Genomic DNA, 16,506 nt, shown 5'->3' with positions numbered 1-16,506 from the left:
TTTTTTAAATAGCCCTTTGTGGTTTCTGGTGCAACTGGAACTTCTGTATAATTGTAGTGAAGTTTGAGTAATGGTAAATGCAATTAATTCTATACTTGAAGAATTAGATGAATCTCTTGAATTGGTTATTGTAATTGTGTGTTTAATTATTTGATACATTTGTGGGTGGAGGATGAAAAATAGACTAAGCAAACAACATATTACTGTATTTTCCAGTTCTTCGGAAATTGACAGTTCATGGCTTTGTGGAACCTCATCGAAATGCGGAAGTGATGGTAAGCTATGAACGTCTATTTTTTTTGTACACCAAAAATTTTTCCAACAGTAATTCTGGGCCTTTCTGGAATTCCATATGATTCAAGAGAGAGGTTAAACATGTAAGCTGGCATACATCATTATAGTGTGAATAGAATAATTGAGACTTAACCCTGATGATTACAACCCAAAATGCATAATTACGTCTAAAGAAATGCTGTAATGACTGAAGGGGATATAGTGGGAAAAATCTGGAAATATACAGAATGGATTAGGATGGTTGTTAAGAATTTTGTGTCAGACTTACTCTGTGTAAGTAAGATACACTAGCATAACAAAATTTGTTTTGAGCCATCTTAGGATATAAAAAAACCCATTCATTTTAGCTGCTTGAAAAGTGGGGGAGGGGAAGCTGCTGCTTGGGGACATACAGGAGTTGTTATTATCTAACTGGTAGGTCTGCCTGATTCTATAGCATTGCAAGTTAATTAAATCGCTCTAACCCTGCTTCCTTCAGGATCATAGTTTGAGTTGTAACAGTTTAATTACACTTGTATTGCTACAACAAAGATGTAGCAGCTGAATGGTAACATATCCTTGTATCTTGAGGAAAGGAAGGAGGTAGAGCAGCAGAGTAAGGACTCTGGACTTCAGAAAAGCAGACTTTGACCATCTTAGGGAACTCATGAGCAGGATCACCTGGGAAGAAGAGTCCAGGGGAGCTGGCTGTACTTGAAAGAAGCCTTACTGAGAGTGCAGGAACAAACCATCCCAATGTGCAGGAAGACTAGCCAGTATGGCAGAAAATCTGTTTGACTTAGCAGGGAGCTCTTCAATAAACTAGGTCACAAAAAGAAAGCTTATAGTAGGTGGAAACTTGGACAAATAACTAGGGGAGGAAAATAAGAACGTTGCTCGGGCATGCAGGGATGAAGTCAGGAAGGCCAAAACACAATTGGAGTTGCAGCTAACAAGGGACATGGGGAGGGTTTCTATAAGTATGTTGGTAGCAAGAGAAGAATCAAGGAAAGTGTGTTTCCTTTACTGAATGGGGGAGGCAATCTTGTGACAGAGGCTACAGAAAAGGCTGAAGTGCTCAATGCTTTCTTCACCCTGTCTTCACAAGTAAGGTCAGCTGCCAGACTACTGCACCAGACAGCATGCCTTGAGGAGGAGGTAAGTAGCCAACCATGGTGAAAGAACAGGTTAGGGTCTATTTTAGAAAAGTTGGACATACACAAGTCTATGGGGCCAAACGGGTGCAGAGGGAGTTGGCTGATGAGATTGCAGAACCACTGGCCATCACCTTTGAAAACTCATGGTGATCAGGAGAGGCCCTGGATGTTTGGAAAAGGGGCAAACATGGTGCCATAATTAAGAAAGGGAAAAAGGTGGATCCAGGGGCCTACAAACCAGTCAGCCTCACCTCAGTCTCTGGAAAAATCATGGAACAGATCGTCAAAGAATTCATTTCTAAGCATTTGAAGGAGAAGAAGGCGATTAGGAACACTCATCAAGATTAAGGGCAAGCCATGTCTGACTAACCTGATTGTTTTTTTATGATGAGGTGACTGGATCTGTGGCTGTGGGGAAACCAGGGAATGTGGCTGATCTTGATTTTAGCAAGGCTTTTGATATGGTCTCCAACATTCTTGCAGGCCAGCTAAGGAAGTATGGGCTGGATGAATATACTGTAAGCTGGATAGAAAATTGGCTGGAACATCGGACTCGGAGAGTAGTAATCAATGGCTCAATGTCTGGTTGGCAGTTGGTATCAAGTGGAGTGCCTCAGGGATTGGTCCTGGGGCTGGTTTTGTTCAACATCTTCATCAACGACCTGGAAGATGACATAATGTGCACCCTCAGCAAGTTTGCAAATGACGCCAAGCTGGGGAGAGTAGTAGATATGTTGGGGGGTAGGGCTAGGATTTAGAGTGACCTAGACAATTTGAAGGATTGGGCCAAGAGAAATCTCATGAGGTTCAACAAGGACAAGTGCAAAGTCCTGCACTTAGGACAGAACAATCCCATGCATCAGTCCAGGCTGGGGGCTGACTGGCTGGGCAGCTGCTGTGCAGAAAAGGACCGGGGGGGGGGTTACAGTGAACAGCAAGCTGAATATGAGCCAAAAGTGTGCTTTTGTTGCAAAGAAGGCTAAGAGCATCCTAGGCTGCATCAGTAGTTGTGTTGCCACCAAGTCAAGGGAAGTGATCATTCCCTTCTATTCAGCACTGGTGAGGCCACATCTGGAGTACTGCATTCAGTTTTGGGCCCCCCACTACAGAAAGGATGTGGAAAAATTGGAGAGAGTCCAGCAGAGGGCAACAAAAATGGTGAGGGGCTGGGGGACATGACTTATGGGGAAAGACTGAGGGAACTGGGCTTATTTAAAGAAGAGAAGACTGAGGGGGAATTTTAATAGCAGCCCTCAACTACTTAAAGCGGGGGGGGGTTCCAAAGAGGATGGAACTAGACTGTTTTCAGTGGTGGCAGATGACAGAACAAGGAACAACGGGCTCAAGTTGTAGCTAGAGTAGAGGTTAGATATTATGAAGAATTTTCTCACTAGAAGTGTAGTAAAACCCTGAAACAGGTTACCCAGAGAGGTAGTGGAATCTCTATTGGAAGTTGGACTTTCAAGACAAAGCTTTGGCTGGGATGATCTGGTTGGGGATGGTCCTGTTTGAGCAGGTGGTTGGACTAGATGACCTCCTGAGGTCCCTTCCAACCCTAATTGTCTATGATTCTGTGTCCTGCAATTAGTGATACAGTCATGTCTGTCTATACCCACAGTTGTACTAGTGCAAACCCCTTGGTAGCCATTCTTGTTTTGATGTAAAATCAATTTAAGAGCCCGTAAAAGGGCTGTATTGTAGCTACTTTGGCCATGGCAGTAGCCATGGCCAGGCTGGAACACTGGCCTGTATCAGAAGCAAGTGAGAATTCTCTTTTCATTGCGTCTTAAAATCTAGTTTCAGAAATCAGTTTTAAGTGTAACAAGTGTTATACAAGTGCATGTTTGAGTTTGATTTACTATTGTCAGTTTTTTCACAAGTGATATATGGGAAAACAGTGATTTAAATCTTACCACATTTCAGGACAGTACAAAACATTAATTCCTAGCTCTGAGGCTGAGCTGCTAGAAGACAAAATCACATTGTTCTGCTTAGCTTCCTTTGAATTTATTCCAACATTGTTTTAATTTCTTTCATTCTGAAGTTTTACATGTCTTAGAAATCCAGGCATTTTCTACCACTCAAAAGTTTTTAGTGCATTAGCTTTCTGGATGAGGGTAAATACTATCAGTTTTTGTTAAAAAGCATTATATTTTTATTTGTTTAGAAAAAGTCAAATTGTGAATTAAAACAAAAATCAAAAGTAGTACTTAAAAATGAAGTCTAAATTTTTATTTTTAAATATACTTAATTTTTACTAATGATCATTAACTTAATATTATATCAAGGAAAGCTTTTTAGCAGTGCCTTTGAACAGACTCTGAGTTTGACAGTTTTTTAATGAAACTATAGTTTTTTCCTCCCCTTATGTAGCTCAAAGTCAACTTCACTTAAAAATAAATGTACCCTTAATATTTTTCAGGGATTTCTGCTTGGCGTATTTGAACGACTAAGACAATTTCTGGAGTGTAGTAAGTAACTGTAGCGCACTGTCCTTTTTTTATGTTGTGTATTAAAGATTGGGTGGAATCTTTCAATATAACTAAACAGATATATGGTGCATAAATCATTTTGACATTTTTTCATGTATATAATATTATCCAAAAAAGCTGTACAGAACAGACTTTCTAAAATATTTCGTGCTTTAGATTTTGATGCTCAAATAACTAAAATTTATCTTAAAAAACAGCAGATTTCAGAGTCAAATCCAGATTGATAAACAAAGTACCTAAATGGAACTTGGGTACAATTTATTTGTAAAAAAGAAACATCTCACATAAGCCATAGAATAAAAAGGCACAGACAGATGTTTCTTTTCACATTGATACAAGACTAGTAGAGGATGAATTTTGGCAAATGTAAAAGGGAAGAGACTTATGTATGCTGCTTTTGACTCTATTGTGAAGCAGTTTTAAGCTTTAAAATATCACCTATTATGACAGAAGAAAGTTTTATTGTATCAGTGGTACCTCTAGTACAAAATCTCTTTTCTCAGAATATATGATCCCAGATACTCTAGTGTAGAGCAGAGGTCAGTGACATAAGACCTGTAGACTGGATTTGGCCTGTAGAGCCAGGTATCTTTGGTAGAGTGCTGAAGCTGGAGTCCTGTGCCCATGCTGCAGAGGAGATTGGGGAGAAGCCATGGTAGGGAAAAGCTGTTGCTGCCATGGCAGTGGTTAAGCATAGGTTAGTGCATCCCAGCTGAGTGAGATATATGCTAGTGCCCATTGAATACAGTCCCTCTCAGTACTGACTCTTGAAGTCATGGTGAGTCACTATATTGAATACATTTGGGCTTCCTCTTCACTCCCACAGTTGCGCTGTGCCTGTCTTTCTCACTTCCAATGAGTCTCATTTCTTTGCTAACCTTAAATGTCTGTCAGACACCATAAAACATCCATGTAGGTGAGCATCTCTGTCTCCCCCTCTCTTTGCCTGTCTTATATGATTAGCTTTGCCCCACTCTATGAGAGAGAGCTGAATCAGGTAGCCCTGTGCCTCTCTGCATATAACTTTTTGGAGGATCCCAGGACTTGTGATTAAAAACACCTGTTTCCAGTCATTAGTGGGTTGGGCTAATTAGCACATGGATCCTTTGTGGTGGGTATCTGGAATATACACATATAATAAGCAGTGCTGAGCTATGGGATTACCATGGTTTGAAATGCTGTTGACTCTGGTGGGGGCCCAGCCAGATGAACTATATGGAAACTCATGAGCTTTTTTGCTTTGGACTAATATGCATAACTTGTGCTATATACAAGTAGAAACATATGTGCTGCTTAAAAGTGTGTTTATGGATTACCTGTATTAAAACTTGCAGCTGTTTCAAAAAAGCATCAGTGCAGTGCATCAATTCTGGATGAACTAAGTCTATGGGTACCTGTAATATTTTGCCTATATGCAAATTACTACAGGTATTTTTATTTCAAGATCTGTGTTTTCAAATTTGCCTTTTGCTTCCATGCAGTCAGGGAGAGCAGGGTCTGACAGTAAGGAGTGGGGAAGGGTTTGCAGGGGGCAGTTGGAGGGGGCAAAGGGCAAGGTGGGTCTTTGCCCAGACTTATTTTCCTTGCTGTAGCAGTGGGAGGGGGGCAAATTCAAGGCAAACATGCAATAAGATTCTATACCTGGAAAACTAGAACTAATGTATACATTTTCCATATATAGAATCTAATTATTGGGAGGGGTTATCTTATATTCAGGATCATCTTATATTTGAGTAAATACAGTATATCCTCTTCAGTGTTTGAAATCAATAATAGCTTGCAGCAGTGAGTTTCATAGATTAATTATGGATGGTAGACATTTTTAATATAAAAACTTTGTTACTTATTTTATGTTTTTGTTGTCTTTGATTTCACTTACTGATCTCATTCTTACGTTAGTACAAGAAGGTAAATAAGTAGAATTTATTTTCTGTTTGCCAAAGATACTGCTTGCAGTGTTTTAGCATATATTTCCATTTTTGAGGGCTTTTTCACTGGGTTACCCATAGTGATGGCCAAAGTTTTCCATATTAATTTAGAAGCAGTTGTGTCTATGGGAAATTTAAATGATCTATTTCAGTATTTATAACTAATTACCCTATGTTAGTTTTTTTTCAAATGCAGTAGTTTTGAAAGAAAGCAAAGATCAAAACTTTGTTTGTCATTGATTTTCTGTGTTTTACCAGGCAGACGTATAGGAACAGAAAAGCTATGCAGAGATCGTCTAGAAAAGACTATTATTCTGTTCACTAAAGTGGTAGGTATCAAGTTTGCAGTTAGCTACTAGAATAATTTAATCCATGGTAAATTCATATATTTTATATATTCTAAAGGTGCAGCAACTGTAGTTAATAGCTTCACTGTTGCAAAATACATTTTTTAAAACTTTCATTCTGAAAAAAAGTGTTTGTTGATTTTGTTCATGTTGACAGTAAGGATTGTCATAACGTAAGGTATTCTTCCTCCTCTCAAGTAAAATTAAGTGTACTTAAGAAGTAAAACTGTGCCTGGTGTTTTGAAATCTGTTATTGGCAGGTACCTGTCTTCAAAATGAATTGCAATTTTGGGACTAATGATGAAAGCTAGTGTGAAACAAACCCCCACCACTACACTGCTTTCTCAGGCATTTTGACTCACTTTGGGGGGTATGGTGACTGTATTGATTACTTGTGATTAGTTTATTTAAAAATAAAAACACTAGAATTTTTAATTGCTATTTTTTTTAAGCAGTCAACAAATTCTGCCCAAGAGTTGCATATTTATACCAAAGGAGATATTTACATACCATTCTACTTTTTCATTTGAACCAACAATTGGAAAGCTTTGAGAGTATTCTCAAGAACATTCTTCCTTGCTTCTTAATGAGTATCACAAAAATAAATGCATTCTTTTCACATGCTTGCTATTCATGACCGTTTATATAGATGCAAGCTTCTTGTGTCACAGTGTCCATATGTGACTTAGCTATTTCACTAAATTTTGAAGGAGCAAAAGAATTCTAGGGTAATGGTCAGAAAGTATGTTTTGTAGAAACTATAGAACCCAAAGCTTCAAGGAAAAAAACCTCATCTAACAGTGATATAGGCAAGTGGAGAATGTGTGAAAATATACCACGACCCTAGAAAATTAGCATCTCCTCTCTTTCTTTTGCTCTCCTGTAATATTTAGCTCTGAACAAGCTTATTAAGAGACACTGAGTGGAAGTCTAATTTTGTTCTGAGATTGAGTTTTTTAAAGGGCATTTAGATTGTAGCAATATAGATGAGGCAAGACTTGGGGGAAGGTTCTTAACTTTCACTACTCAAGCAAACAGTGTAGCTTCTGTTGTGTTACAAACCATTTCAGAGCAGAGAGGAATTAGTCATGGGCTTTTGTCACCCTTTTATTAATAGATTCAGCTTTTGGGCCATGCCAAAGAGAAACAAAACTAATTTTTAAAAGTTTTTAGCCTGGTGAAGATATTTTTAAATATATATAGTTCAAAATAATTCTATAGCTAAACACTAAAATTTAAAGGATCAAAAACTTGGGCTGGAGTGGGAGAAAGTAATAAGACTTTCCAAAACATTATTTTTTACTGAAAATAATTAACTTATAATAGAGATGTATATCAGAGGATCAGCTCTAATCCTTTCCAAACTCTTGCACATAATGGGCACGTCCAGACAAGTGCGCATGTGCCTCTTGCAACATCCCAAACCAGTTTGAGACACTCCAAGAGGCACGCTAGGAACAAAAAAAATGTTCCCCGCTCTGCATATTTGCTGCATATTTGCAGCGTGGGGTCAAAATTTGATACCTGACAATCCAGGTATCAAAAAATACCCTGGGGGGAAAAAAGCAGGACAACTGCCCTGAGGCCCTGACAGCCACTACTGCTGCCAGTGAGTACAAGGGGTAGGGATTGGGGCTGAGCGGTAGAGGCGGGTGGGGCTGGTGCGGGGCAGGGAGCATGTGGGTCCTGCAAGGGGGGTAGTAGCACCCCTGTTGTTGGGCTGTGGGCTCCTGTTGGGGGATTTTGGCCCCTGTAGGGGTGGGGCTGTGGCCACTGTGGGGGGGGCAGTCTGTGAGCTGTGTGGGAGCGGGGCTGTGAGTTAAGTAACTTTTGCTTTGATTTTTTTTAACAGCTTTTGGACTTCTTGGACCAACATCCTTTTTCATTCACCCCTCTGATTCAGAGGTCATTGGAGTTTGCTGTAAGCTATGTTTTCACAGAGGCTGGTGAAGGAGTTGTATTTGAGCGTTTCATTGTCCAGTGTATGAATCTCATTAAGATGATTGTAAAAAACTATGCGTACAAGCCATCAAAAAATTTTGAAGGTACTACTGCTTTTTACTCAGCAAGCTTTCTAATCCTTAAGACTTGCTAGCTGTGACCCAACACTAAACCCAGACATTTTAAAAAAGTTTCAAATCCTTAATACCACAATAGCTAACATTATTATATGTTGTTTTGCCTGTGGAAATGATACTGTTTTGGGACAGGCTCCCCCAAGTGCTACATAAATAGCATTTTGTAGTTGTAGGCAAGCATTGATCCTTTGGATCATGGTGTAAATGTAAGAGTTCTGGTTAGATGCCTGATAAATCCGTTTGTGGCTGATAAGCCCAATTGGAGAGCAACACAGATTGTTGTAAGTTTCACAGATCCATGCGTTTTCTGAGTTGGAGTCCAAGTTTACATCATGTTGCTTTCTTTCCTTCTGTGCTTCCATCCTCTGGATGATTTAAACATATAAGAAATAAGCAACAAAATATTTTCCCATATAGAAATACAGTGAAAATTAATGCTTTGGCTTTCTGTAAACCTCATAGGATAAGGAATCCTCATTCAGGTCCAGAGCCTGGTTAATTTTAAAATTATCAAGTTGGAGGTGCTTGTTGCATTTTCTGGGAAGATGTATGATAAAAGAGCTTTCACTGTATGCTATAATTGACAGCAGATCTGATTGAGAGAAAGACAAAGTAAAAGTTTTGGGAAAGCTCTTGAGTTCATTAAAGTTTCTCAGTTTTAGTACTGCATGACCGTTTCACAACATGCTGGCTCTAGGTAAAAATTGTTTACTCCAATAGGTAGATAATTAACATGTGTTTCACACTAGGGAATACAATCTTTGAATAGCACTTAGTACACTTCAGTTTTAACTTTAGTATTGCAACTGAATAGCTACTAGAATTAGCTGAGTCCTGGAACTTAGCATTTCACTTTCTTTTCCAATTTAAAATAATTTTAAGAGGTTCAAAGATTTGTTTTAACATCCAATGATGATTTAATTAAATTACACAAATCCAATATTTAATGCTTAGAATGATGGTCTGTAGATTTTCAGTAGTCACTGAGTAATTTTTTGGGTATTGTAGTATTGGTAAAATCATCTGCATAGACTATTTACAGAATTATCTGTTATGGCAATGCAGCTTGCAGTTTCAAAATTGTTTAAATTGAACTTTTGGACTTAAATCTGAAATGTAAACACATTATGTATGAAGAATACAATGTATCATACTATAATTTGCAATACTCTTTGGGGGACAGAGTGAATTTTGTGAGAATGTACAAGTCTATTAATTATTTTGAGTTAAAATTAATTATAAATGGAGCCTTGGAGACATTTAAAACTTTGTCTCAAACCTTTTTATGTCATGAACAACCTTAATAATGAAGGAACATCTAAATTCTCTTGTAATTAATACTCACTGAAATCTTCAGTGTTAATATAGTTCAGGACTTTTTTAGGCTTCATTCTTCTTTTCGGTTTTGTTCTTTATACCTGCAAATTTCATTTTCAGTCTTTCTCAATATTGAATTCTCAGTTTTTAGAGAATTCCCCAAAGAAAATGTCCTTTTAAAATAGCTTCCCTTATTGCTCTCACAAATGATGAAGCTACAAGTATTAGGTAAAAATCTATATAGAATATTACATATTACTGCTAGCAGAAATGACGTGTTTTTATATGGCTACCTTTTTATATTTTGTGGTAAGCAAGCCAAGTTGGTTCAGGAAATAATTTAGCTCCTAACAAGAAAGAAAGCCACCATGTTTTCTTGAGGACAGATACTTTCATAGATTCATAGATACATAGATGCTAGGGTCGGAAGGCACCTCAATAGATCATTGAGTCTGACCCCCTGCCTAGGCAGGAAAGAGTGCTGGGGTCAGATGACCCCAGCCAGATGCCTGTCTAGCCTTCTTTTAAAGATCCCCAAGGTAGAGAAGAGCACCACCTTCCTTGGAAGCCCATTCCAAATTTTGGCTACCCTTACCATGAAGTTTTTCCTGATATCTAGCCTAAATCTGCTCTCTGTCAGTTTGTGACCATTGTTCCTTGTTACCCCAAGAGCTGCCCTGGTGAACAGAGCATCTCCGATCCCTTGCTGCATCCCCCCTAATGAATTTGTAGGTGGACACAAAATCACCTGTCAGCCTTCTCTTGCGGAGGCTGAAGAGGTCCAGGTCCCTCAGTCTCTCCTCATAGGGTTTGTCCTGTAAGCCCCGTACCATACGAGTGGCCCTCCTTGGGACCTTCTCGAGTCTATCAACATCCTTCTTGAAGTACGGTGCCCAAAGCTGGATGCAGTACTCCAACTGCAGTCTGACCAGTGCCGCATAGAGGGAATGTATCACTTCCTTGGACCTATTTGTCATGCTGCGGATGCATGATCAAGTGAGGTTAGCTTTGATGATTTCATCACACTGACAAAATTAGTTAATTTTGGAACTGCAAGCTGCATTACCAGTCAGTTTCAGTTTATCTTAACCTCCTTCACCCCATCTTCCCCCACACCAAAAATAATAATTTAAAAAACTACCCAGTACATCCTACCTGCTCAATGAGGTGTGTAGAAAATGTAGTAAAGATTTTGGTCAGTTGCTTTTCAGGGTAACCATGGTTTATGTGTGCGTGTCAGAACTATCCAGAAATTTACCAATCATAAGCTTTTAACAATCTTAAGTTTAATATTCACATTATTTTTAATTTTAAAGTACAGATAACACACACTTACGAAACACAAACAACCTTAATTCACATAATGTAATGATAACACAAGGAAAAATAAATGTCTACTTTTCCACCCAAAAGTCAGTTTAATCTAATTTGGCAGCATTGATTGTAACTCTATAAATCTCATATACTAATGATCATCATAATAATCATCATCATCATCATCATCATAGAAGATTAGGCTTGGAAGGGACCTCAGGATGTTATCTAGTCCAACCACCTGCTCAAAGAACAACCAGCCCCAACTAGATCATCCCAGCCAAAGCTCTGTCTTATCCGGGTCTTAAAAACGGACAAGGATGGAGCTTCCACCACCTCTCTGGGTAACCTGTTCCAGTGTTTTACTACCTTCCTAGTGAGAAAATTCTTCCTAATATCTAATCTAAACTTCCCTTGCTGCAACTTGAGACCACCGCTCCTGTTCTGTCTTCTGTCACCACTAAGAACAGTCTAGCTCCATCCTGAAGGCTGCTATTGAATCCCCTCCTAGTGTCCTTTTCTCTAGACTAAATAAGCTCGGTTCCTTCAATCTTTCCTCATAAGTCAGCACCCTCCCCATTTTTGTTGCCCTCTGCTGGACTCTCTCCAATTTGTCCACATTCTTTCTGTAATAGGGGGCCCAAAACTGGATGCAGTACTCCAGATGTGGCCTCACCAGTGCTGAACAGAGGGGAATAATTACTGGACCTATTGGCAACATACCTCCCAATGCAGCCTAGGATGCTTTTTAGCCTTTGAAAGAAGGGCACACTGCTGGCTCATATTCAGCTTCTTGTCCACTGTAACCCCCCAGTCCTTTTCTGCACAGCTGCTGCCCAGCCAGTCAGCCCCCAGCCTGCACTGGTGCATGGGATTGTTCTGTCCTAGGTGCAGGACTTGGCACTTGTCCTTGTTAAACCTTATGAGGTTCCTTTTGGCCCAGTCCTTCAATTTGGGTAGGTCACTCTGAATCCTAGCCCTACCCTCCAGTGTATCTACTACTCTCCCCAGCTTGGTGTCATCTGCAAACTTGCTGAGGGTGCACATTATGCCATCTTCCAGGTTGTTGATGAAGACATTGAACAAAACCAGCCCCAGGACCAACCCCTGGGGCACTCCACTTGACTCCAGCTGCCAACTAGACATTGAGCCATTGATTACTACTCTCTAAGCTCAGTGCTCTAGCCAGTTTTCTATCCACCTTACAGTCCATTCATCCAGCCTGTATTTCCTTAGCTTGCCTGCGAGAATGTTGTGGGAGACAGTATCAAAAGGCTTGCTAAAATCAAGATGCACCACATCCACTGGACCCTCCCCGCATCCACAGAGCCAGACACCTCATCACAGAAGGCAATCAGGTTGGTCAGACATGACTTGCCCATGTTGAATCCATGCTGACTGTTCCTAATCACCTTGGTAGATGTTCAGAGTAAATCAAGGAAAATAATTGTTCTCCTCTGTTCTGCACTTGTGAGGCCACATCTGGAGTACTGTATCCAGTTTTGGGCCTTCCACTATAGAAAGGATGTGGACAAGTTGGAGAGACTCTAGTGGAGGGCAGTGAAACTGGTCAGGGGGCTGGGACATATGACTTCTGAGGAGAGGCTGAGGAAACTGGGCTTATTTAGTCTGCAGAAGAGAAGAATAAGGGAGGATTTGATAGCAGCCTTTAACTACTTGAAGGGTGGTTCCAAAGAAGATGGAGCTAGACTGGTCTCAGTGGTGACCGATAACAGAACAGATAGCAGTGGTCTCAGGGGATAAGTACAGACATTCAAAAAGCCTTAGCCTGAATGGATTTAATCTTTACAGTTTAGTCTAACCTACATAGATTGAAGCAAGTGAATAGACATAGAAGCTGGGGGGGGGGGGGTGCTGGAACAAGCTCTCCCTTCCCTTCAGTGGTGGCTGGAAGGCTGGAGGGAAGCTGAGTTGAGAGGGGGGGTGTGGCCAGCCCCAGCAGGCTACTGAGTATGATTGGGGAGGTGTTTAAACCCCCACCCTGGCCTGCAGCGACACCAGCTGGGATGTGCCTGGAGGGGGAAAGGGGAAGCAGCCTGTACCAGGTTGGTCCCCTGGTGGCAGGGGGAGTGGCCAGTTGGCGGCCTGGGATTAAACCCTGCTGCCTCCCCTCTCCCACTGGCATGTGACCCCAGCCGAGGTCTGCCTGTCTTCCCCCCTACCCTACTTGCTGCTCAAGCGGTGCGGGGGGTATGAGCGGCGGGGAGCACAAACAGCTTGCAGCCTGGGCAGCACTTCAGGCTTGGGGAGGGGGAGGAAAGGGGATTAAACTCCCCTGCCCCCCATATTCCCTCTGGCACTGGACCCCAGCCGTGGTCTCCCAGCTTTTCCTGCCTGCTGGCTGCTTGAGCAGTGGGGAGCCAGGCACTGGCCTAGTGCTGCCCTCTTCCCCTGAGGTGCTGCCTGAGCTGCCAGCTGGCCATGCCCCCTGCCACTCAAATAAATGGCTAGTGGTGGTGGGGAAGGTTGGTAGACCCCAGCTGGGGTTCTGTGCTGGTGGAAGAGGGAAGGCGGGGGGGATTTAACCCTCCTCCCTCCCCTCCGCCTGAGCATGCTGTCACACCCTGCCATTCACTCCGCTGCAGCAGGGAAAAATCTGGCAGGGTCTGCTTCACCCCAGCCAGGCAGCAGTGTTTCCTCTAAGGTTTAGCAATCTGTGAGCAATCCTGGCTGGGAGCACGCGGGTATCTCAGTGTGCCACCCTGCCACCCTCCTGTAGCAGCCTGTGGCTCGGTTGGGGTGGGTGGCAAGCGGCCGGACGTGAAGCTGGCGGTGGCAGTGGGGGGGAGTGTTGGTACCCCCTTGCTATGGCACTGGGTATCCCCTCCCAGGCCGGTACCCGGGGGCCATGACCCCCTGCTACTCCCCCATCTGTACACTACTCACTGTACACTACTGTGTGCACAACATTAAAAAGTTACTGTGCGGTGTGATTTTTTTTTTATTGTGTGTGGCCATGCATGCATGCATCTTAGGGGGAATGCTGCTTGGCAGACCAGGCTGTGTCCCCAGCTGGGTTTCCCACCGTCACTTCCTTGTCAGCCAGCCCTCATTGCTCTGGCTGGAGGGCAGGGGGGGGCATGGCAAACCCTGCTCTGCTTGAGCAGACAGCACAGCTCAGCTCAGCCCAGGGCTGCAAAATATCCTGGGATGCTGGGAGACTGTCTTTAATATTTAATTTGAACCAGGAAAGGGGCTGGGACAGAAGTTCCGTAAACCGGTTTGACCTAAATCAGCTAAGTCTGATTCAACCAGGTTTATCTTGAACTAGTTTTGGTCATTTTGAAACTGGTTTATGTGTATTGAACTTCTGTTCTGTTACAGATTTAAACCAGTTTCTGATCACTTAAACCAGTTTATGTGCAACTTCTGTTCCTAGCTCAGTTGCAGCAAGGGAGTTAGATTACATATTAGGATACTTTCTCATTAGGAGGGTGGTGAAGCACTGGGACAAGTTTCCTATAGAGGTTTTGGAATCTCCGTTCTTGGAGGTTTTTAAAGACCTGCTCAGCAAAGCCCTGGCTGGAATGACCTAGTTGGTGATGATCCTGCTTTGAGCAGGGGGTTGGGACTAGATGGCTTCCTGAGGCCCCTTCCAACTCTAATTTTCTATGATTCTGTGATTCTAAATCCCATTATGGGACCATAGCTTTTTCTTACTGGTATGCTGGAGGGATTTAGTAACTACTGAAGATACAAGATATCCTTAAGTTATTATTAGCTTGCATTATCAAAATAGGCATATATATATTTTTTTTTTTCAGCATTATTTGAGTATAGGAAACTCTGAGATAATTTGAAACATGAATACTTATTAAAATTGTAAAACTTGCTAGTTTAGGTTTGTAGTCTCAATTTCTATTTTACACTTTGTTGTTTTAAATAAAGTTGTATCCCTTTGCTCATTCTCCACTTGAATCATCAGCAAAATCAGAAATCCATAAACATGATTGAATTCGTATAGTAGAAATCTTGCGTCTGTCAGCAGAACTTTATGTGGGTTCCAGAGTCTGTTGGATGTGATTGGAGCTTTAGCTTTTAAGTTAGCATTGTGACTTCACTACAGCACAGGCAAGTGGTAGGGAGGGCATGGCAGGTGGCAAATGGTCCCCCCTGAGATTGGCCCCTGACTCAGCACTACTCAGGGTGGGGGAGTTTTTTGCTGTGCGGGCTGGAGGCGTGTTGGGGGGCGGGGGGGGGGCACTAAGCTGTGACAGAAGTATGAGAGTGGATATAAGCCACCCCCAGGCCCACCCACAAATTGTGCCCCCCCAGACTCAGAAGGCACCAGTCACCCCTGCAATACAGTATCAGGTGGGAAAAGAAGATGAATTAGGGAGGACCAAATTGAACAGTTTCCTTTGATAATTAGAATAATGAAAGTAAATTATGCCAAAAGCAGGATAAATTTTCACCTTTATAGACTGATGAAGTCAGAGAAGCAGAGGAAAGCAAAGCAGTTAACCTACTGAGGGACAGGGCTTATAAAACCTAATCTAGGTCATAGAATAGGAATCTTGGTATAGACCATACTTAACATAATCCCGTCTGTGGAAGATTTCTTGTTTTGCAGTTTCCTGTTCATTTTTAATGTCCCTAGTGGGTTAACTATTTTGTTTTTTTCTCTTTCCTACCCACCTTGCCTTTCCTAGCAGTTCTCTCTTTTTTCCTCCTCCCTTTCCTATCTTTTGTATTCTAATCGCTGCTTCCTGTTTAGCAGCTCTGCTTCCTGCAGTTTTTTCACAACATCTGATGAGGCAAGCCCTCTGCTTACGAAAACTTATGCTATAATTTGTATCAGTTGGTCTATAAAGGTGCAAATCTACCTTGTCTTCTGCCTAACTTCAGACTAGCACAGATAACTACCTCTCTGCTGATGAATAGTAAATTATGACATTGAACTTTTCTCTTTGTCCATATCTTGGATTCTTAAGGTTTTTTCTTGCACAGTGGAATACTTTTTATTGAATTGTTTAAGCATTGCCAAATACTTGTAAACAACAAGATTTTTAACACTTGAGATTCTTGCTATTATGCAGAAAACTTTTTCTTGGGGACAGATATGTTGGAAATCCTTGCAAGGCACCTGTGTCCTCTTTTTATCTGAGATATCACTTAAAAATATTTAATTGAGCAATATGATTTCCTGAAGGATTTCAGAAGTCAGTTTGGAAATATAACTGTACTTCTGTGTATAAGAATTGCCTATCCAGTAATTTACTACTCATACATTAACTCACGTAACAGTAATTTTGAAATATTTTTACAGATAGCAGCCTTGAAACTCTTGAAGCACATAAGATTAAGACATCATTCTTCACGTACCCTACCTTGACAGAGATATGCAGGAGATTAGTTAGTCAGTACTTCCTGCTGACAGAGGAAGAGTTGACAATGTGGGAAGAGGATCCAGAAGGCTTTAGTAAGGAACTATACTGTATTTTCAGTCTAACTTTTATTTTGGTGCTTAGTATATCCACAAAATACCCTTTGTTAAAATGCATAGAGAAAGCCTTTGACAGTCTTCTCTATGGAGTCTTTCTGTGTAGATAAATATTATATATTTGCTTAAAGATTTT

The 16,506-nt window shown here is 41.3% G+C and overlaps 1 protein-coding gene across 1 annotated transcript in view; it reads left to right on the top strand.

Annotated features, from left to right (window-relative positions):
* Positions 1-16,506, top strand: part of IPO11 (importin 11) — a 290,306-nt gene that overhangs the window by 60,731 nt on the left and 213,069 nt on the right. The window contains exons 8-12 of the mRNA XM_006263744.4: positions 217-275; positions 3,853-3,901; positions 6,109-6,179; positions 8,050-8,242; positions 16,197-16,349. Coding sequence (XP_006263806.1) covers positions 217-275; positions 3,853-3,901; positions 6,109-6,179; positions 8,050-8,242; positions 16,197-16,349 — 525 coding nt within the window. The remainder of the gene's footprint in view (positions 1-216; positions 276-3,852; positions 3,902-6,108; positions 6,180-8,049; positions 8,243-16,196; positions 16,350-16,506) is intronic.

Source organism: Alligator mississippiensis, chromosome 3, assembly GCF_030867095.1.
Source record: "Alligator mississippiensis isolate rAllMis1 chromosome 3, rAllMis1, whole genome shotgun sequence".
Lineage (NCBI taxonomy): Eukaryota > Metazoa > Chordata > Crocodylia > Alligatoridae > Alligator > Alligator mississippiensis.
This window is presented reverse-complemented; position numbering and strand designations above follow the sequence as displayed.